The sequence below is a fragment of the Pelophylax lessonae genome (genome assembly GCF_965119305.1).
Source record: "Pelophylax lessonae genome assembly, chromosome: 6".
Taxonomy (NCBI): Eukaryota; Metazoa; Chordata; class Amphibia; order Anura; family Ranidae; genus Pelophylax; species Pelophylax lessonae.
In genome coordinates this window covers 30901867-30923963 of record NC_138773.1, presented here as the reverse complement: position 1 = coordinate 30923963, position 22097 = coordinate 30901867, and the positions used below count along the sequence as shown (strand labels likewise).

General features: G+C 46.2%; 2 protein-coding genes across 2 annotated transcripts in view; one reads left to right on the top strand and one right to left on the bottom strand.

The window, feature by feature from the left end:
* LOC309557569 (uncharacterized protein) overlaps positions 1-2341 on the top strand; it is a gene marked incomplete at its 5' end in the record, with an annotated part of 604667 nt that extends 602326 nt beyond the window's left edge. The window contains one exon of the mRNA XM_082260356.1: positions 2007-2341. Within this exon, the coding sequence (XP_082116482.1) occupies positions 2007-2262 (256 nt within the window). The 3' untranslated portion in view covers positions 2263-2341. The remainder of the gene's footprint in view (positions 1-2006) is intronic.
* Positions 2342-10063: 7722 nt separating this feature from the next.
* The window catches only part of LOC309558517 (uncharacterized protein), a 251846-nt gene continuing 239812 nt past the window's right edge, over positions 10064-22097 (bottom strand). The window contains exons 15-18 of the mRNA XM_082261597.1: positions 21505-21615; positions 13415-13515; positions 12669-12806; positions 10064-10202 (exon numbers count right to left, since the gene is read on the bottom strand). Of these exons, the coding sequence (XP_082117723.1) occupies positions 10112-10202; positions 12669-12806; positions 13415-13515; positions 21505-21615 (441 nt within the window). The 3' untranslated portion in view covers positions 10064-10111. The remainder of the gene's footprint in view (positions 10203-12668; positions 12807-13414; positions 13516-21504; positions 21616-22097) is intronic.

Here is a 22097-nt window from a genome sequence, read left to right as displayed (position 1 = left end):
ATCAAATACCACCAAAAGAAAGCTCTATTTGCAGGAAAAAAAGGACATCAATTTTATTTGGGTACAGCGTCGCAGGACCGCACAATTGTTCCTTAAAATAACGCAGTGCCGAATCGCAAAAAATGGCCTGGTCATTAAGGAGGAAAGTCCTTCCGGTGCAGAAGTGGTTAATCTGCCTATTCTTTGCCTTGCCTGGTTCCTCCCCCCCACCCCCCATCATGATAATGGCATTTTAAAATAGAACCTTTCCGTTTTCAATACCTAATTTTAGATCCAGTGATATCATCACTGGATCTCTGGACGTCTCTGTTCAATGCAAGAAGATCATGGCTGGTTTGAGGGGCCAACAGGGTTCTGTACCAATCACAGCCACCTGACTCAGCGCCCTCAGCCCTGATGCAAGCAGTGGGCAGGCTCTTGGGAGGAGGTATGCCATACCTCCCAACTTTTAGAGATGGCAACGAGGGACACCTATTAACAAAAGTATGTGGGACACATCCCCTGTCACGCCCGTTAAAGGAAAATTATACAAAAAATATTAGTTAAGTGCCTTTCTTTTAACCAATACTATTCCTTTATATTGGTTTTTGAAAATGCACAAATGCAGCAATTTACATGAAAGGTTTAGCACTGGGAAGGATAAATAGTGCATTTTATATACAACTATATAGTACAAAATGAGGGACAAATGAGGAGGAAAGAGGGACTTTGTTCCAAATCAGGGACAGTTGGGAGCTATGGTTATGCAGATATCAAAATGGTGGGTGGGTGTCAGCCTGGAGGAGTGGGCATTTCTAGGCAGATATCAAAAGGTTAAGCACGTGCACTCAACTTCTTTGGTCGACCATGGTGAGGCCTGTTCTGAGTGGAACTTGTCCTGTTAAACCGCTGTATGGTCTTGGCCACCGTGCTGCAGCTCAGTTTCAGGGTCTTGGCAATCTTCTTATACCTAGGCCATCTTTATGTAGAACAGGAATCATTTTTTTCAGATCCTCAGAAAGTTCTTTGCCATGAGGTGCCATGTTGAACTTCCAGTGACCAGTATGAGAGAGTGATAACACCAAATTTAATACACCTGCTCCTCATTCACACCTGAGACCGTGCAACACATGAGGGAAAATGGCTAATTGGGCCCAATTTGGACATTTACACTTAGGGGTGTACTCACTTTTGTTGCCAGCGGTTTAGACATTAATGGCTGTGTGTTGAGTTATTTGGAGGGGACAGCAAATTTACACTGTTATACAAGCTGTACACTCACTACTTTACATTGTAGCAAAGTGTCATTTCTTCAGTGTTGTCACATGAAAAGATAATAAAATATTTACAAAAAATTGTAATTTGTTAGATACTGTACATATGAAGGTACATTATATTTACTGTTTTAAACTTTTTTTTTTTTTTTTTTTTACATTCCTTCAGTTACTTCCTGGTTTCTGGCCTAGGCCAAAATGAGATCATACATCTCAAGAGCCTTCAGGAGGGGAGGGGTGTTCTCAGAAAAGCACACCTTCCTGCCTGCCAGGAAGTAAACGCTACATGAATCATCTTCCCTTACTCAAGAAAATAAAATTCTAGAGGGGGGGGGGGGGTTCAAAGTGATTTCTCAGCAAAATAAAGCATGGAGACATGGATGGATGAAGGGTTTTCTTTGAAAATTAAAAATGAATTAGTATTTTTGGTTTGTGGTGCTCAAGTGTAGTGTAGTTCTGCTTTAAGAGAGGAAGGGTAGAGCTGGTGTTTGTTTACTATTACATTGTTTACACCTGTGGTTGCTGATGACAAGGTACAGAGCCACTCTCATTGGCTCTGTGCTGTCTAATGACAGTGTGATCACAGGCATTATGAGCAGACATGCATGCACACTGTACACAAGTATGTTTTACTAGGGAAGTCCCCAACTTATCATTTATTAGAATGGCAGGTAACGTGGGTGGGTAGAATGCATTCATTTTAAATATTTTTAAATGTGAATTTCACCTTTTGTTTCCTTTGTCATTCTCCAGGCCGGCCGCCAGTAACATGACCAATGCCCTGACCTGCTGCGTGTGCATGGAGCTCTATACTGACCCGGTGTCTCTGCCCTGTGGCCATAGCTTCTGTATGGGTTGTATCACCAGGACGTGGCAGAACCAGCATCCAAGGGAGGCCTCCTGTCCTCTGTGTGCAAGGATGTACCCCAACAAGCCGGAGCTGACCAAGAACTGGGGACTGTGTCAGTTAGTGGAGGCTTATAGGACTCAGCCTGGCCAGCACTCCTAATACAGGAGGTCCGGGGTCTATAGATGAACAGATCCCCCTGTAGGCCCAAACAGACATCAGATACAGCAAAGCCCTCCTGGGGGGGAGGGGGGGGGGCAACAATACCCCCTTGCAGTGGAGTTGCCCTCACATTGCAAGGCTTGAAGTGGTTCTACTGACTGAATGGATTTTACCTTAATGCATTCTAACACTATGCATTCTAACACTATGCATTCTAACACTATGCATTCTAACACTATGCATCCTAACTATTTAAAGTGCTTGAGTCTCCTTAGATAATAGTAGATGATATAAATCAATGAAAAGTAAGAATGAGAGAAATGTGCAATGTTTTATTCATTATTCTCTGTAAATGGAGAAGGCGGAGTAATTGTGGATTACAGTGAACATATCTGACATATTGAATAAAATGAGAATTTTTTTTATTATTACATATATCCTAAGCAATATATCATACCTCATCAACAATGGACCAAAGGAGAAATCCATCTCCATCCACAAAAGTATAAAATCAAACCATCAGGGAAAACTTATACACCCAAGAATTAAAGCCTGACTCCATGTTTAACCACTTCTGGACCGGAAGGATTTGCCCCCTTAAAGCGGAGTTCCAGCCTAACCACACACTCACCTGTCCCACGGTCCAGCGATGCGCCGTCTTCTCCCTCTCTGCTCCGCGGCGCCGGCATCACTGCTGCGGGCACCCAGCTGTGACAGTTTGCGGCTTCACAGCCGGGTACGCACTGCGCATGCGCCAGTTGCGCTATGCGTCGTGATTGGCCGCCAATCTTCTGGGACCTCTGACATGTCCCAGAAGATTGCAGGGAGGGAGGGGGAGAGGAGAACTTCCGCTCAGGGCGGCGCTCCGAGCGGAAGTGGGAGCGGGTACATGTCAAAACTAGGTACCCGCTCCCCCCCCCCCCCCCCCCCAAAAATGACATGCCAAATGTGGCATGTCAGGGAGTTAGGACTATTTAAAGCGGAAGTTCCACTTTTGGGTGGAACTCCGCTTTAATGACCAGGCCATTTTTTGCAATTCGGCACTGAGTTATTTTAACAGACAATTGTGCGGTCGTGCGACACTGTACCCAAATAAAATTTATGTCCTTTTTTTTCCCCCACAAACAGAGCTTTCTTTTGGTGGTATTTGATCACCTGTGCGATTTTCATTTTTTGCGCTATAAACAAAAAAAGAGCGACAATTCTGAAGGAATATTTCTATAAGTAGAAGTAAAAATCTAAATTTTTCATCCTTTTAGGCAAATTTGTATTCTGCTACATATTTAAAGAAAAACACAATAAGCGTATATTGATTGGTTTGCGCAAAGGTTATTGTGTCTACAAACTAGGGGAAAGATTTTTGTCATTTTTATTTATTTATTTTTTTACTAGTAATGGCGGCGATCTGCAATTTTTTAGCGGGACTGCAACATTGCGGCGGACAGATCGGACCCCTAACTGACATATTTGACACTTTTGGGGGGGGGGGGGGGGACCAGTGACATTACTACAGTGATCAGTGCAAAATATGTTACTGTAATAATGACATTGGCAGGGAAGGGGTTAACCTAGGGGTGATCAAAGGGTTAAGTGTGAGCCTAGGGGAGTGTTTTTTAACTGTGGAGGGAGGGACTCGTGAAATGATCATAGAGACCTGTGATCCTATAAAGAAAGATCACAGGCGCTCTGACTCTCTCAGTGGGGAACGAACGCAGGTGCCCAGGGGCAATTGCGGCCGCCGGTACCTTGGATCGGCATCCCTGCTGCTTAGTGGGTGCTCGCGCTCGCCCCCCACCACCAATCCTGTGACCAATGTACCCCTACGCCATTTCACACAGCTGAGCCAGCCTGCCGTAAAACTGCGGCGGGCGGTCAGCAAGTGGTTAATATCCTTTTAAGGCTCGGTTCACATATATGTAAATTGGATGTGTTTTGAACCGCATCAGATTCGCATGACATGTGAACCGAGCTGGCTTTCGATGGAGGCAGTTCACATATGTGCAGTCTGCTTTTAAAAGAGTCCTGTACGGTTTTTGGTCCTGTTCAGGTGCGATTTAAAAGTAATAATTCACAACAGAACCAGTGAACAAAACCACACCGGACTTTTTTTTTTTTCTTTAAATCGCACTGAAACCCTGGCCGGACATATGTCAGCCAAGCCTAAATAGATTGGGCCGACCAAACTATTATTTGAATTATGAGGAAAATAATTAATTTAATCCATTTTGGAATAAGGCTGTAACATAACAAAAATGTGGAAAAAGTGAAGCGCTGTGAATACTTTCTGGATGCACTGTACAGCGCTGTTTTCTGGCACTCCCAGAACAAAATAGAGTCAAGCTGAGCGCTGCTCAGCCATTCACATGAAGCTTTGTATTCTATGACTGAATACGAAGCTTTCTCTGATTGGCTGAGGCGGCAATCATGACATCATCCGTTCACCTCATCCAATCACAGTTAGCTTTGTATTCATTCATAGAATGCAAAACTTTCCCTGAATGGCCGAGCAGTGTTCAGCCTGACTATTTTGGGGCGGGAAGTCCTCTTCCCACTGCTAGAACATAGCGCTCTCTAGTATAGTCAATATAGCGCCCCCAACCAGCGCAATAGATAGTTTGTTTAGGCCAACTTGGGCCGATTGGGGGTAATAATTACCTTTTTTAGGAATAAGAGGGAACTCTTAATGCATTGGGAGGAAGTCCCTAAGCATGCACTTGCAGAGAATACCTGCTGATTAAGAAGAAAGCCAAAAAGGTTACTGCAGAGTCATTTGAGTGGGTGTGTAAGACGCTGTGGTATCATACCAGACCCCTCTGCAGGTTATGCAGGTTTCTTTTTCAGAAAAAAATACTCAGCTGTCCACTGAATCTAGCTTTCCTGCTGCCACAAGCCGAGTCCAGCACCACAGCGTTCCCTTTCTTAATCATCAGGAACCAGCTGTCTCTGTTCTTGTAGCTAGACCTGATGATGCTGTGCCAGGTCCAACCTCCAGCCGCTGTTTGTCCCCCTGCAGCCTCCTGGGATATACAAGATTCTTGCTGCAGCCTCCCGGGATATACAGGATTCTTGCTGCAGCCTCCTGGGATATACAGGACTCTTGCTGCAGCCTCCCGGGATATACAGGATTCTTGCTGCAGCCTCCTGGGATATACAGGACTCTTGCTGCAGCCTCCCGGGATATACAGGACTCTTGCTGCAGCCTCCCGGGATATACAGGATTCTTGCTGCAGCCTCCCGAGATATACAGGATTCTTGCTGCAGCCTCCCGGGATATACAGGATTCTTGCTGCAGCCTCCTGGGATATACAGGATTCTTGCTGCAGCCTCCCGGGATATACAGGATTCTTGCTGCAGCCTACCGGGATATACAGGATTCTTGCTGCAGCCTCCTGGGATATACAGGATTCTTGCTGCAGCCTACCGGGATATACAGAATTCTTGCTGCAGCCTCCTGGGATATACAGGATTCTTGCTGCAGCCTCCCGGGATATACAGGATTCTTGCTGCAGCCTCCTGGGATATACAAGATTCTTGCTGCAGCCTCCCGGGATATACAGGATTCTTGCTGCAGCCTCCTGGGATATACAGGACTCTTGCTGCAGCCTCCTGGGATATACAGGATTCTTGCTGCAGCCTCCTGGGATATACAGGATTCTTGCTGCAGCCTACCGGGATATACAGGATTCTTGCTGCAGCCTACCGGGATATACAGGATCCTTGCTGCAGCCTTCTGGGATATACAGGATCCTTGCTGCAGCCTTCTGGGATATACAGGATCCTTGCTGCAGCCTCCTGGGGTATACAGGATTCTTGCTGCAGCCTCCTGGGATATACAGGAGTCTTGCTAAGGCAGGAGAATGGTGGCGGGCCAGAGTATGGTGCTAAGGCAGGAGAATTGTTTGCGGGCCAGAGTATGGTGCTACGGCAGGAGAATGGTGGCGAGCCAGAGAATGGTGCTAAGGCAGGAGAATGGTGGCGGGCCCAAAAAAGTTGTTGGTGGCTGGGAGGAGGAATGTGCAAATCCATTTTGGTTGCGAAGGTCTGCTTCAAGCAGTACTATTTGGAGCTTTTTGTCTATTCCCATTGCCTGAGAGAGGAAGAGTACGGGGTCAGGAGTATCATGGAAGGTGAAACCACCCCCTGTCACCACCGGGTGATGGTCTTTTAAATGGGCTTTGATGCCAGAGGCCAGTAGGAAGGACTATTGATCATGTGGTGCCACTATTGACGGCACAATGATGTCATTATCAGGAGCCTGTCCTATTGACTTCTGATCATTGGTAGTTGTCGTGAGCGGTTGATGAGAGCTTGGTCACAGTTCTAGGGTTGCAGATGGAGTGTGCCTCAGAACAACACAGCATAAATGCAGAGGCTGGGTGTTAAGTCCCATCTGCCATGCTGCCACATACACTTACGGGCCACTTTATTAGTTACACCTCTTTAGTTGCTTGGTAACACAAATTGTTAATCAGCCAATCACATGGCAGATACTCAATGCATTTAAGCATCTAGATGTGGTGAAGACAACTTGCTGAAGTTCAAACCGATCATCAAAATAGGGATTAAAGTGACTTTGAACATGGCATGGTTGTTGGTACCAGACAGGCTGGTCTGAGTATTTCTAAAACTGCTGACCTTCTAGGATTTTCACACACAACCATCTCTCGAGTATACAGAGAATGGTGGGAAAAAGAAAATATCCAGTGAGCGGCAGTTTTGTGGAGGAAAATGCCTTGTTGATGTCAGAGGAAAATGGGTAGACTGGTTCCAGATGAAAGAAAGGCAACAGTAAAGCCCCGTACACACGCGTCGAAAATTGGCAGGGAATTTTCGGCCAACGTCCGATCTGCCGATTGTCGGCTTGTTAGTATGATGCTTCCGACAACCGACTCAGACTTTTCGGCCGAAAAAATTCTGGTGTGCAGGCTATAAAATTTTTCTCCGCCGTCAAAACACGGCCGATTTTCGTGCAGTCAGTACAGATTTCGACAGGGAAAATTCTGATGAGCAAGTCTGGGTATGCTCAGAGAAGAAAGAACACAAATAAACCAAACCAACACATGACATCACTTCTAAAGCAGATTTTTGTTGGGCGAGAAAATTCGTGTGCAGTCTAGGCACATTCCAACCAAAACACCACTCTGGACAAAAGTCGGACGATCCGTCGGCCGATAATCGTTGTGTGTGTACTAGGCTTTACTCAAATAACCACTCGTTAAACCCAAGGTATGCAGAATACATCTCTAAAAGCACAACACATCGAGGCTTGAAGCAGATGGGCTGCAGCAGAAAATCAGACCAGGTGCCACTCACGTCAGATAAGAACAGGAAACTGAGGCTACGATTCGCACAGGATCACCAAAATTGGACAATAGAAGATGGGAAAACGTTGCCTGGTCTGATGTCTCCATTTCAGCTGCAACAGATGGTAGGGTCAGAATTTCCTGCTTTGCATCAATGGTTCACGCTGGTGGTGGTAGTGCAATGGTGTGGGGGAATTCTTGGCACACTTTGGACCCTTAGTACCAATTGATCATCGTTTCAAGGTCACGGCCTACCTGAGTATTGTTGCTGACCATGTCCATCCCTTTATGACTACAGTGTCCCCATCTTCTGATGGCTCCTTCCAGCAGGATAATGCACCATGTCACAAAGCTCCAATCATCTCACCACTGGTTTCTTCACCATGACAATGAGGTCACTGTACTCTAATGGCCTCCACACTCACCACATCTCATCCAATAGAGCGACTTTGTGACGTGGAACAGGAGATCTGCATCATGGATGTGCAGCAGAGATGTATAGTAACTAAGTAGAACTACTTCACTACTGTACTTAAGTACCGAAAGGCGGTATCTGTACTTTCCTGGAGTAGAATTTTTTTCTCCTACTTCCACTTTACTTCACTACATTTTTTCAATGATTGCAATACTTCTACTCCGATATTTTTTTTTTTTGTGCTGCATAGTTACTCGTTACAATTATAAAAATTACCACTGCCAGAACAGTAGATGGCAGGTTTCATGAAGCTCAAAACATGTGTATTATCAGCGCATACGAAAATAAATGCTACTGTATGTATAAATAAAAGCTGCATTTGAAATAATAAAAAACAATATGATGTTGAGACCCCGTTCACACTGGGGCGACGCTACTTGCCGGGGCGACCTCACAGGTCGCGGTGCGCAGCTCGCACCGCGACCTCGGAGCGGCCGGCACGGACTTCATATCATTGAAAACAATGCAGGTCGCTCCGGGTCGCCCCAAAGAAGCTCCGGACCCTTTTTCTAAGTCGGAACGACTTGTGTCGCTCCTATTAGAACGGGTCCACAGCTTCTCTATGGCAGGCGACCAGGTCGCCTGACAGGTCGCCCCAGTGTGAACGGGGTCTCAAACTTTTGACTTCTTTCTTTAATAACTACATAACACAGTACTTTTACTTTTACTTTCAGTACTTGAGTAGCAAAATTTTTTAAAAAACTACTTGCAATACTTAAGTACAAAAAATGTTGAATACTTTAGTACTTCTACTCAAGTCACTTTTTGATCAAGCACTTCCACTTCTACTCAAGTCACTTTTTGATCGAGCACTTGTACTTTTACTCAAGTATGGGTTTCGAGTACTTTATACAACTCTGATGTGCAGCAACTGTGTGATGTGACCAATATGGACCAAAATCTCTGAGGAATGTTTCCAACACCTTGTTGAATCTATGTCACGAAGAATGAAGGCTGTTCTGAAGGCAAAAGGGGGTCCAACTTGATAATAGCAAGGTGAACCTAATAAAGTGGCCAGTAGAGTGTATATGCCTAAGGGTGTCATAAAGAGATTAAGCACTGTAGACCTTAATTGATAATTCGGTCAATACTCTCTGTGAGGTCTTTGTGAGTACTGGTGTATGGGACTGAGCTATTACACAGTGGTAGTTGAAGATAAAATTATCACAGAAGATACAAAGATAGTTATATTTAGAGATTTTCTTTTAATTTGGACTTTGTGCTACATTCTTACAGTTGATAATGTATCATGTTGGGAATTCTTGGGTGTATACATTTAAGAGCCGTACACATGGGCCGAATATCGGGCGGTATTGTCCAGTTCAATAGAAACCGGCAGACATTCAGCCTGTGTACAGAAGCTGGTCCAACAGAAGCCACCCGAACATCTGGCCTCTGTGAAGGGGTATGACCAAAAAAGGTTCGCTGATCGGTATTTGATCAGCACTCTCAGCCAATGGCTAAGAGCCCTGAACGGTGTGTTCTGGTGGGGGGGCCCAAGGGGCTGTCCCCCTGTTAGAGCACAATAGCTCAGCAGGGAAATCGCTGTACTAACATCGGATTGTTAGTACAGGATCTCCTCCTGAGCTCTTCAGGTTTTTTTGTTCAGCCCCTGGATAAAAAAAAAAAAAAAAGGACATCTGACCTGTTAAAAAATGATATGGTAAAATACTGATCAGCGAGGTCTCCTAATTCTGATGAGGGAAAATACTGATCCAAATTCTGATATGGTAAAATACTGATCACTGAGGTCCCCAAACTCTGATATGACAAAATACTGATCAGCGGGGTCTCCGAAAAGAACCCCCGTGCCCCAAAGCACCCAGCCCAAACCCCCCCCCCCCCAAAGCACCCAGCCCCCCCTCCACCATTAGGGTTAGAACATGTCCCCTGGAGTTTTGGTACAAACCGAACAGGGGGGTATTTAGCCCATGTCTACTAAACAGCAGGGTCTCAGATTGCTGATATGGCAAAATACTGATCAGCAGGATCTCTGATTTCTGATATGGCAAAATGCAGGGTCTCCAGTCATGTCTTGCAGGGTTCAGTGCTGGTTTTCCAAATGCTTCCTTCACTGCGGTTTAGAAGCCAATATCAGAACATTTTTTAACCAAAGTTCAACCTCTGTTTCACTGGAGGACATCTCCATGATCTGAAGGAACCTGAAACAGAATTAATGTACAGGATAGTCAGACTATTCACAAAGTTAATACTCTGAACCTAAGCTTAACACTTGTTCTACTCAAAACAGGTAGTTTTTTATTGGGATGGCTTTCAGTGGGGTTAAAGGTTTAGTACATCTTTTGGACCATGATTACAGTACATTCATATTTACAGTTGTATGGACCTTACAAAAGCCAATGCCTTGACCAGCCCCTAGTCTTTACAGAGGTCCGGACCTTGCAAGAGCCTGTGCATTGGCCAGCCCCTAGTCTGTACAGAGGTCCGGACCTTGCAAGAGCTTGTGCATTGGCCAGCCCCTAGTCTGTACAGAGGTCCGGACCTTACAAGAGCCAATGCCTTGACCAGCCCCTAGTCTGTACAGAGGTCCGGACCTTACAAGAGCCAATGCCTTGACCAGCCCCTAGTCTGTACAGAGGTCCGGACCTTACAAGAGCCAATGCCCTGACCAGCCCCTAGTCTGTACAGAGGTCCGGACCTTACAAGAGCCAATGCCTTGACCAGCCCCTAGTCTGTACAGAGGTCCGGACCTTACAAGAGCCAATGCCTTGACCAGCCCCTAGTCTGTACAGAGGTCCGGACCTTGCAAGAGCCTGTGCATTGGCCAGCCCCTTGTCTGTACAGAGGTCCGGACCTTGCAAGAGCCTGTGCATTGGCCAGCCCCTAGTCTGTACAGAGGTCCGGACCTTGCAAGAGCCTGTGCATTGGCCAGCCCCTAGTCTGTACAGAGGTCCGGACCTTGCAAGAGCCTGTGCATTGGCCAGCCCCTAGTCTGTACAGGTGTTAGGCACACAGTTAACCCCCTAATTGCCCTCCTGATCACTCCTGTCACCTAGCCAGTGTCATTAGTACAGTGTACAGTGTTATCACTGACCACTAGAGTTGGGCGAAAATTGAGTCATCAGGTATCACCGACCCAGCATACACTGGTCAGTAATGTCACACAGGGGTGGGGCCAGCAGGTGACATTACCAGGTGGTCCCGCCCCTAACCTATTTTAGGAACAGTCACCCGGCGGAGCAGGCATTCCGCGGTCTGCTTTACTCAAGGGCGAAGTGGTTTTATTTCTTCTTTTTTGGGTCTGGCGGTGTGTGTGTGCATTGGCCAGCCCCTAGTCTGTACAGAGGTCCGGACCTTGCAAGAGCCTGTGCATTGGCCAGCCCCTAGTCTGTACAGAGGTCCGGACCTTACAAGACCCTGAGCATTAACCAGCCCCAAGTCTGTACAGAGGTCTGGACCTTGCAAGAGCTTGTGCATTGGCCAGCCCCTAGTCTGTACAGAGGTCCGGACCTTGCAAGAGCTTGTGCATTGGCCAGCCCCCCCTAGTCTGTACAGAGGTCCGGACCTTGCAAGAGCCTGTGCATTGGCCAGCCCCTAGTCTGTACAGAGGTCCGGACCTTGCAAGAGCCTGTGCATTGGCCAGCCCCTAGTCTTTACAGAGATCCGGACCTTGCAAGAGCCTGTGCATTGGCCAGCCCCTAGTCTGTACAGAGGTCCGGACCTTACAAGACCCTGAGCATTAACCAGCCCCTAGTCTGTACAGAGGTTCGGACCTTACAAGACCCTGAGCATTAACCAGCCCCAAATCTGTACAGAGGTCTGGACCTTGCAAGACCCTGAGCATTAATCAGCCCCTAGTCTGTACAGAGGTCGTGACCTTGCAAGACCCTGAGCATTAACCAGCCCCAAGTCTGTACAGAGGTCCAGACCTTGCAAGACCCAAGTCTGTACAGACCTTTTTCACAAAATAAAAACAATTGTTGTAACAGCTTTAACGGTGTTCGCTGGGTTTTGGCTTTAATTTGTTGCTAACTTAAAAACTATTTAGAGCTTTATGTCCTTCTAAGATCACTCTGTCCACAGGGTGAGAATGCCGGTGTTCCGTGAGAATTACCTACCCGTGAGAAAAACCTACCCCTCGTCACTTCCGGTGCTCGGCACTGTATGTAACGCAGCGGTTACATTAAAACAGCTGTGCTGAAATACGAGTCATCTCCGCTCCTGTGCCTGCCACTTCCCTGATCTCGGATAGTAAATATAAAAGGGGCGGCGGCTGTGTGAAAACATAAATCACGGAGCCGAGAGCCACTTTTATATTTACTTGCCGAGAGCAGGGAAGTGACAGGGACAGGAGCGGAGATGACTCGTATTTCAGCACAGCTGTTTTATGTAACCGCCGCGTCGGTAGCTTTTTTTCACGGTACACCGTGATCGTTTCATACTAGTGCGCATGCGCACTAGTAAGCTCCTCAGTTCTTCCATTAGGTATCTGGGGCTGTGAGCATGCGCACTGCTGCGCTGCTCAGCTGTTTCTGACCGGAAGTGACGAGGGTAGGTTTTTCTCACGGGGTAGGTAATTCTCACGTTACACCGGCTACTGCACAATTTTTACCTCTTGTCCTCGGTTCCCTGCTGCCATTTCCTGTCCTATTCACCTACATGCTCACCTTTCCTCTGCGCTTCTTATCATTTCCTTCGCTTTCTCAGGCTCAGTCCTAAGATAGATCTGGAACGTGGACAAGGTCTGAATAAAACCCAGCAGCCATGCCAATGGCATTTGTATCTTAGTCACAACACTTTCTATCCTGTAAAAGGAAAATATCACTGAGTTATGAAGAGGTAAAAAAAAAACCAACACACACATACTCTTTACATTCCTATTCCTCATATCACATATATAAGGTATCGCCGTGGATGTGGGAGTGAGAGCAATAATTGTGGACCATAATCCACATTTAACTCTAAATTGATAACCTGAAAAGGCTTTTAAAGCATTATCTATGGACAAGTATAGATACTGAAGTTTGTCCCCACTACAGAGGTGTGCACAATTTTAAAATTTTGTTTGGTATCCATTTACTCGACACAAGTCAATCTTTTCTTTTTTACAAAGCAATTGGGTATTATATTGTGTGTGCACTACAATGTATGCAAATGTAAGTTTTCCTGAACATTTGCATTTGCTGTGCAACATAAAAAAAGTTGCACCAGTTAGGCCTTCTCCATGGCCTCTGCTTTCAGAAATGATAACGTTTGGAGGTTCTAAATCACTTTTTAGCAGTGCTGATTTTAACATGTATGTAAGAAGTGTCAGAATTGCCCTAGACAGCAAGCATTTAAAGGGCCGGAGGGAGGCGGTGACAAGAGGTTATAACATATCAGATGATTGATATATATATAAAGGTAGTCAGACCTTCTTTTGTCGGGGTAAGAGATGGCTTCATATATTTCCTTGTATCCAGTGTTGACGTGATGATACTTCTCATGCTGATATGGGGCCAGGTTATTTTCCACCTGGAATAGAAGTGAAATCTTTGTCCTTACACATGGAGACAACGGTTGTATTTTTCAATAAATATTTCCTTCATAACTGACCTACATTAAAAAGAGGGTTCACTTTACAACCCAACGAAACCTCTAGTTTGAATCAAGTGAATAAATTCCGGGTGAATAAATCCATATTCCAAGCATTACACAAATACAGTTCTACCTCTAACCAATTCTCCATATTGAAATGTAGTGACTATGGCACTTTTCCACTGCAAGTACCGGCTCGGCTCCACTCTGCCCTGCTTGGCTCGGTTTGGTTTTCCACTGCATGGTACGGTGTTGGAACAGATCGGTATGGTTTGGTACGGTTTGCTTTTCCACTAAAGTAGTACTAAAGTAAGTGGGTGGGATAACAACGATTCTCTGACCAATCAGTGGCTAGTAGTGACAGTCAAGGCTGCATGCAAAGGATTGTGGGATAAGATACCAGTACGGCCCTCTTGGAACCACAACCGAGGTGGTACTGTTTAAGCGAGCCGTAAAGTTCCATGTAGTGGAAAAGCTCCGCCGCACCGTACCGAACCGTTCCTACACTGTACCATGTGGTACCATGCAGTGGAAAAGCACAAAAGCGAGCCGAACCGTTTGGTTCCATGCAGTGGAAAAGCAACAAAAGTTTTTTTCCCTGTTGGCCTATAACAAAATGAATATGGTATGCCATACATTTTAAATCATCTCCATTAAATTCAGTCTGGAGGGCTTAGGACATCTAGTGGTAGAATGGGATCCCTGCGGGGTACAGCGCCGAAGAGGAGACAAGCTTTGCAAACAGAGCTGCTTTTTTAATAATTGTACATTTACTGCTGGTGGGCGGCATACTAAGGTATTGCATTGTACGTTGCGGTGTACTTCCTGGTTTAGAAGCGCATGCGCCTCCTGCTGACCTGTGATGTGATTGGACACAGCACAAGTTTGTCAGCAGGTTACAGTCAATTATTTTGGCTGTATACCTGCTGATTGTCTGTGGCCAATCACAGCAATGATCTGATCTGTGTGTTTGTACACACAGGCTGTGGCTGGATTTCTCCCTGCCATTCAGAACTGAAAGCAAGGAGAGAGACCCCAACCAGATCTATAAGTAAAAGCAGCACACTCACTAGTATACATGTGTTATGCACACAGTTAACCCCCTAATTGCCCTCCTGATCACTCCTGTCACCTAGCCAGTGTCATTAGTACAGTGTACAGTGTTATCACTGACCACTAGAGTTGGGCGAAAATTGAGTCATCAGGTATCACCGACCCAGCATACACTGGTCAGTAATGTCACACAGGGGTGGGGCCAGCAGGTGACATTACCAGGTGGTCCCGCCCCTAACCTATTTTAGGAACAGTCACCCGGCGGAGCAGGCATTCCGCGGTCTGCTTTACTCAAGGGCGAAGTGGTTTTATTTCTTCTTTTTTGGGTCTGGCGGTGTGTGGGGGGGCATGGTGATTGACCATGGATCTACATCAGGGGACATTATGAAAAAAAAAATGTCCCCTGATGTAGATCCATGGTCAATTACAATGCCCCCACACACCAGTGGACCCAAAAAAAGAAGGAAGAAAAAAAAAAAAAACCACACAGGCTCGCTCTTCCCCCTCCACCCCCGATGTTGAGCACTCGCTCGTCCCCCTCCTTTCCTAGGCCTGCCAAGCTGCATGCTCGGATAAGGTTCTGGATTTTGGCGGGGGGATCCTACGCTTTTTTTTTTTTTAAATTTCTGTATTTAAAATGTCTTTCCCCTTTGGCAGAAATGTCAGCTTTGCTACAGCAGGTTCTATACATGGTACAGATCCGCCACTTTACAGGCAGACTAAGGGGACCCCCCCTGGCACTATATTCAACCACTTATGGACCGAAAGGATTTGCCATCTTAATGACCAGGCCATTTTTTTGTGATTCGGCACTGTGCTACTTTAACTGACAACTGCGTGGTCGTGCGAAATAAAATGGACGTCCTTTTTTTCCCCCCACAAACAGGGCCTTTTGGTGGTATTTGATCACCTCTGCGGTTTTTTGATTATGCGCTATAAACAAAAAAAGCGACAATTTTGAAAAAAAAAAAACAGTATTTTTCTACTTTCTGCTATATAACATTCCCAATAAAAAAAATAAAAAAAAAATTTTCTTCATCATTTTTGGCCAATTTGTATTTTGCCACATATTTTTGGTAAAAAAATTCCAATAAGTGTATTTTGATTGGTCTGCGCAAAAGTTATTGCGTCTTCAAACTAGGGGAAAGATTTATGTAAGTTTTATGTATTTACTTTAACTAGTAATGGCGGCGATCTGCGATTTTTAGCAGGATTGCAACATGGCTGCGGACAGATCGGACCCCTAACTGACATTTTTGACACTTTTGGGGGGGGGGGGGGGGGGCAGTGACATTACTACATTAATCAGTGGTAAAAATATGCACTGTAACTGTAATAATGACACTGGCAGGGAAAGGGTTAACACGAGGGGCGATCAAAGGGTTAAATGTTTACCTAGGGGGTGATTCTAACTGTGGGGGGGCCAGACTCGGTTGTTGGAAACAGGGCTCCTTTGCTCCGAAATAACAGGAACACAGGAGCCCTGTTTTAATCAGTGTCAGAGGGGCGGTGTGCCGTGTTTACAACGGCACACCGCCTACTGTCAGTCCCTGCAGCGATCGCAGAGTTCCCGGCAGCCATCGTGGCAGCCGCACCCGTTGCTTAGCTGCAGGGCTAGAGAGCGGGGGCGCGCCCAAGACCCACACCCGCGAGAAGACGTACCCATACGGCGGTTTACACAGGACAGCCAGCCTGCTGCAGTATATCTGCGGCGGCTGGTCTTTAAGTGGTTAAAGGAATTTTTTAACCACTTGCTGACTGCCTAACGACTATTTACGTCGGCAGTCAGCCCCTCACAGGCAAAGCGACGTAGATCTACGTCGCTAGCCTGTAAGGGTGTGGGGAGCGAGTGCGCGCAGCCGGAGGCGTGCTCCCGCTCGGTCACGGACCCCCCCGCGCATGAGCCTGACGAACCCGATGTCTGCCGGGCACTCGAAATCGTCCGTGCCAGCGGGAGAAAGGCAGACGACTAGTGTAAACAAAGCCGCCTGTCATTCTCCTCTGTGTAAGAACGCTGATCAAACGGTTCTACTATGTAGGACCGTTGATCACTGTTCTTACACACACAGCCACAGCCAATCACAGATAGAAGCACGCCCCTAGGACACACTTAACCCCTCCCTCTCCAATAGAGTTAACTCCTTTACTGCCAGTGTCATTTTTACAGTAACAGCGCATATATATATAGCACTGATTACTGTAGTAATGTCACTGGTAACCCCAAAAGTGTAAAAAATGTCAGTCAAGGGTCCGATCTGTCTGCCCCAATGTCGCAGTCCCGCAAAAAAAAAAAAAAAAAAAAAAAAAAAAAAAAAAAAAAAAAAATCGCAGATCGCCGCCATTACGCGTTAAAAAAAAAAACACCAATAATGACAAAAATCTTTCCCTTTGTTAGTAAACGCAATAACTTGCGCAAAAACCAATCAAAATACGCTTTTTGCGATTTTTTTTTACCAAACATAGGTAGCAGAAAACAAATTGGCCGAAAATGTTAAAAAATTTAGATTTTTACATTTTTTTGGGGGAATTTCATATAAAAAAATGTGAAAAATATTGTTATTTTTGCAAAATTGACGCTTTTTTTTTGTTTATAGCGCATGATCAAAAAAAAAAAAAAAATCGCACAGGTGATCAAATACCACCAAAAGAAAGCTCTGTTTGTGAGAAAAAAAGGACGTCAAATTCGTTTAGGTACAGCTTCACACGACTGAGCAATTGTCCGTTAAAGTCACGCAGTGCCGAATCGCAAAATAGGCCCTGGTCAGGAAGGGGGTAAAATCTTCCGGGGCTTAAGTGGTTAAAATTTTACATTAAAATCACTGCTCCTTTAAAAACAATCTTTTTTCTTCATTGGTACATGTCTCCCAGGGCAGTACCCGGGCCCCCATACCCTTTTTATGGCCATTAACTTGCATATAAGGCTTCAAAATGAGGACTTGATTTTTCAAATTCGGGTCACATGAGACTTCCATGAGGTTCGGGTCCGAACGTTTGCTATGTTCTGGAGTTATACAGTGGAACACCCTCCAGTTCGGTTCACGGCAGAAGTGTCACTAGTGACATCAGTCTCAGTTATTGTCCCTCCCAGCCAGTGTACAGTACGTTAGAGCTAGATTGTCTGCCACACCATCACAGTCACACTATAAGTTGCTAATTACCACCATCTACTATATTATCAGATGGTGGCAGCTCTTGCTCTGAATATGCTGTGATCTAAATCAGTATACTGTATAACCATTTGAAGTATTAAACAAATAACAAATGACTATGCTTATACAGTGTAACAAAACCTTCCGGAGGGCAAGTGGTTGGTGTCGGTTCACACTAGGGCGACACGACTTCGGGGTGACTAATGCCGTCGCCTGTGCACCGCGACTTTGGCGCGGCTTGCAACGACTTCACATAATAGAAGTCAATGCAAGTCGCTCTGACTTTGCAAAAAAAAGGTGCAGGAACCTTTTTCTAAGTCGGAGCGACTTTAGTCACTCCTATTAGAATGGTTCCATTGCACAGCACGGTCCGCTACTTGTCAGGCGACCAAGTCGCCTGACAAGTCGGAACAGTGTGAACCGGCACTTAAAACACTGACTGACCGTTTCCATTAAAAAGAAAAATGTATGGAGTTAGGATTTAAGTATCACTGTGTCTATATATTCACAATTATCAGATTAAATATTACTCACTGTGCAGAGTAATCTATTTAAAGACAACACCGGACTCTCAGCTAGTGAATTAAAAGTAATCATTTACACTTACCTCCTGATTAAAAGAGAAGTATGGGCAAAGCTTATTTGGCCACACTTCGCTTGCGGATGACAAAAGTGCACTTACTTTTGTCCTTCTGTGACCCAGAGTCAGCTGACAGTGGGCTATTGCAGAGCCACTCCAGGCTCTGGAAGGATCCATCTAGTTGCCTGATGGTAGCTGGCTCCCCTTCTCAGCCCGCAACTGAGAGTCCAAGCCAGCAGCTCCCGCCCCATCTCAAGCTCGATGCTCCAGTGAGCGCTGGAGGAGCAAAGCTGAGAGGGGTGACTGACAGCAGTGCCGACGTTCTGTCGAATACTGCAGAGCATCAGACAATACCCCCTGACGATCTGCGCAGTACCCACCGTCACTCCAGCTGATCGGCAGATCAGCTTGCAGGATGTCAACACTGCGCATGCATAAATCATCTGGGGCATTATCCGATGATCAGAAAAGTGCGGAGGCAGAATCCTCCACCTACTGGACCGGTCACCACTACATGGTCACCTCTTGTGCAAGGAACGCTGCCCCTCTCTCTATTCTATAGATCAGCCTTTTTCAACCAGGATGCCTTAAGGGTTCTTCAGGGGTGCCTTGGAAAAATGCCTAAAAATTTACCAAAAATTGTATACAAACTGGTGTGTGGATGAAGTCAGCCTTTTTACACTGAACAAAATTATAAACGCAACACTTTTATTTTTGGCCATATTTTTCATGAGCTGAACTCAAAGATCTAAGACTTTTTCTATGTACACAAAAGGCCGATTTCTCTCAAATGTTTTTCACAAATCTGTCTAAATCTGTGTTAGTGATCACTTCTCCTTTGCTGAGATAATCCATCCACCTCACAGGTGTGGCATATCAAGATGCTGATTAGACAGCATGATTATTGCACAGGTGTGCCTTAGGTTGGCCACAATAAAAGGCCACTCTAAGGCTCGGTTCACACTGGTGGGATGCGGGATTGCTGCAAATATGCAGCGTGTTCCCGCATCGCATCCGCACATCTGGCAGTTCACACTGCCATATGCGATACACAGGGGGTGTCAATTAAAAGTTAACGACACCCCCAGTTTGATTGCATATCGCAGTGCCACAGATGTTGCCAGTTTTGAGGAAGCGTGCAATTGGCATGCTGACTGCAGGAGTGTCCACCAGAGCTGTTGCCCATGAATTGCACGTCCATTCCTCTACCTTAAGCCATCTCCAAAGGCGTTTCAGAGAATTTGGCGGTACATCCAACCGGCCTCACAACCACAGACCACGTGTAACCACACCAGCCCAGGACCTCCACATCCAGCATCTTCACCTCCAAGATCATCTGAGACCAGCCACCGGACAGCTGCTGCAACAATCGCTTTGCATAACCAAAGAATTTCTGCACAAACTGTCAGAAACCGTCTCAGGGAAGCTCATCTGCATGCTCGTCGTCATCATCGGGAGCTGACTGCAGTTCGTGGTCGTAACAGACTTTGAGTGGGCAAATGCTCACATTCAATGCCATCTGGCACTTTGGAGAGGTGTTCTTTTCACTGTACAGGGCTGATGGCAGCATGTATTTCATTGTGTGGATGAGCGGTTTGCTGATGTCAACGTTGTGGATGAAGTGGCCCATGGTGGCGGTGGGGTTATGGTATGGGCAGGCATATGTTCTGGACAACGAACACACGTGCATTTTATTGATTTACTGAGATACTGTGACGAGATCCTGAGGCCCATTGTTGTGCCATTCATCCATGACCATCACCTCATGTTACAGCATGATAATGCAGGGCCCCATGTTGCAAGGATCTGTACACAATTCCTGGAAGCTGAAAACATCCCAGTTCTTGCATGGCCAGCACACTCACCGGACATGTCACCCATTGAGCATGTTTGGGATGCTCTGGATCGGCGTATATGACAGCGTGTTCCAGGTCCTGCCAATATCCAGCAACTTCGCACAGCCATTGAAGAGGAGTGGATCAACATTCCACAGGCCACAATCACCAACCTGATCAACTCTATGTGAAGATGTGTTGCACTGTGTGAGGCACATGGTGGTCACACCAGATACTGACTGGCTTTCGGACCCCTCCCAGATACTGACTGGTTTTCAGTGCATCAGTGGTGGCTGGTGCTCAAAATTGGGGGGGGAATGTAATAGGCATTGACTTTGAGGTCACAAAAGTGTAAAAGGGGCCTTCAGTAATCAAGGTATAGTGTGCCCCAATCAATGCAGAGTGACCAGCGTGCCCCCTTCAATGCGGAGTGACCAGCGTGCCCCCTTCAATGCGGAGTGACCAGCGTGCCCCCTTCAATGCAGAGTGACCAGCGTGCCCCCTTCAATGCAGAGTGACCAGCGTGCCCCCTTCAATGCAGAGTGACCAGCGTGCCCCCTTCAATGCAGAGAGACCAGTGTGCCCCCTTCAATGCAGAGAGACCAGCGTGCCCCCTTAAATGCAGAGAGACCAGCGTGCCCCCTTCAGTGCAGAGTGACCAGCGTGCCCCCTTCAGTGCAGAGTGACCAGCGTGCCCCCTTCAGTGCAGAGTGACCAGCGGGCCCCCTTCAATGCAGAGTGACCAGCGGGCCCCCTTCAATGCAGAGTGACCAGTGCACTTACCCGATTTGCAGCGGCGCCTTCTCCTCAGTCCCCCGCATCTCCGAGTCGTCCCGCCTCGTCCTCCCGCCTCCTCCTCGGCCAATGGCATGGGTTCGCCTTTCGGCCAATCACAATTCGCTTCCTGATTGGCCAGGAGGAGGATCCGTCTGACAATAGCGAATTTTCATTCGCTATTGTCACACAAATGGGTGGGCTAGGGTGCAGTGCTCTGCGCCCCGGGCCCACCCTTTTCTGAAGCCTTTTAGAGCCTCTGGCGTCCGGCACCCCACATGTAGATTAGGGGGCCGGACGCATGGATGGGGGGGGGCGGCGCTCCTGCGCCCCCAACGCACCAGCCGCCACTGTTTAGTATCCCAGTTACCCCCAGAGTGCTTGTCATTGTTAAAGCAGGGGAGTGCAGGTGCCTACTTTATAAACCTATATATTCTATCATGCCAGGCTTACTTATCGCTCATAAAGACAACAGCAATATCTCAGACAAGGCAGTATGTAAGACAAGGATAACACAAAGCTATTCAGTACTTACATCTGCAAAGACCTCAGTCATCTGTTCTGAGCTCTCCTTGTAGTGAACTTTCATACAGGGGAGGTAGGAGAAGAAAGCAAGGCAGCCTCCTGGCTTTAAGATTCGATCGACCTGAAATGATGACATCTACCCTTATATCAGCAAAACTGAACAGAATGAAGTACATAATATCTAAAGAAAAACAAAAAAAGTGTACAATCTAGCATATAGAGTTCAGGGGTTGGGGAAATAAAACATATAGCACACAGTGCATAGAGTGCAGTGGTTTGATGAAAGTATTAAATAGCACAATAGGCAGAGTGCAACAGTTTGGTATATGTAATATAGAGTGCAGTATACAGAGTGCAGCAGTTCAATGTACAGTATCTCACAAAAGTGAGTACACCCCTCACATTTTTGTAAATATTTTATTCTATCTTTTCATGTGACAACACTGGAGAAATTACACTTTGCTACAATGTAAAGTAGTGAGTGTACAGCTTGTATAACAGTGTAAATTTGCCGTCCCCTCAAAATAACACACAGCCAATAATGTCTAAACCACTGGCAACAAAAGTGAGTACACCCCTAAGTGAAAATGTCCAAATTGGGCC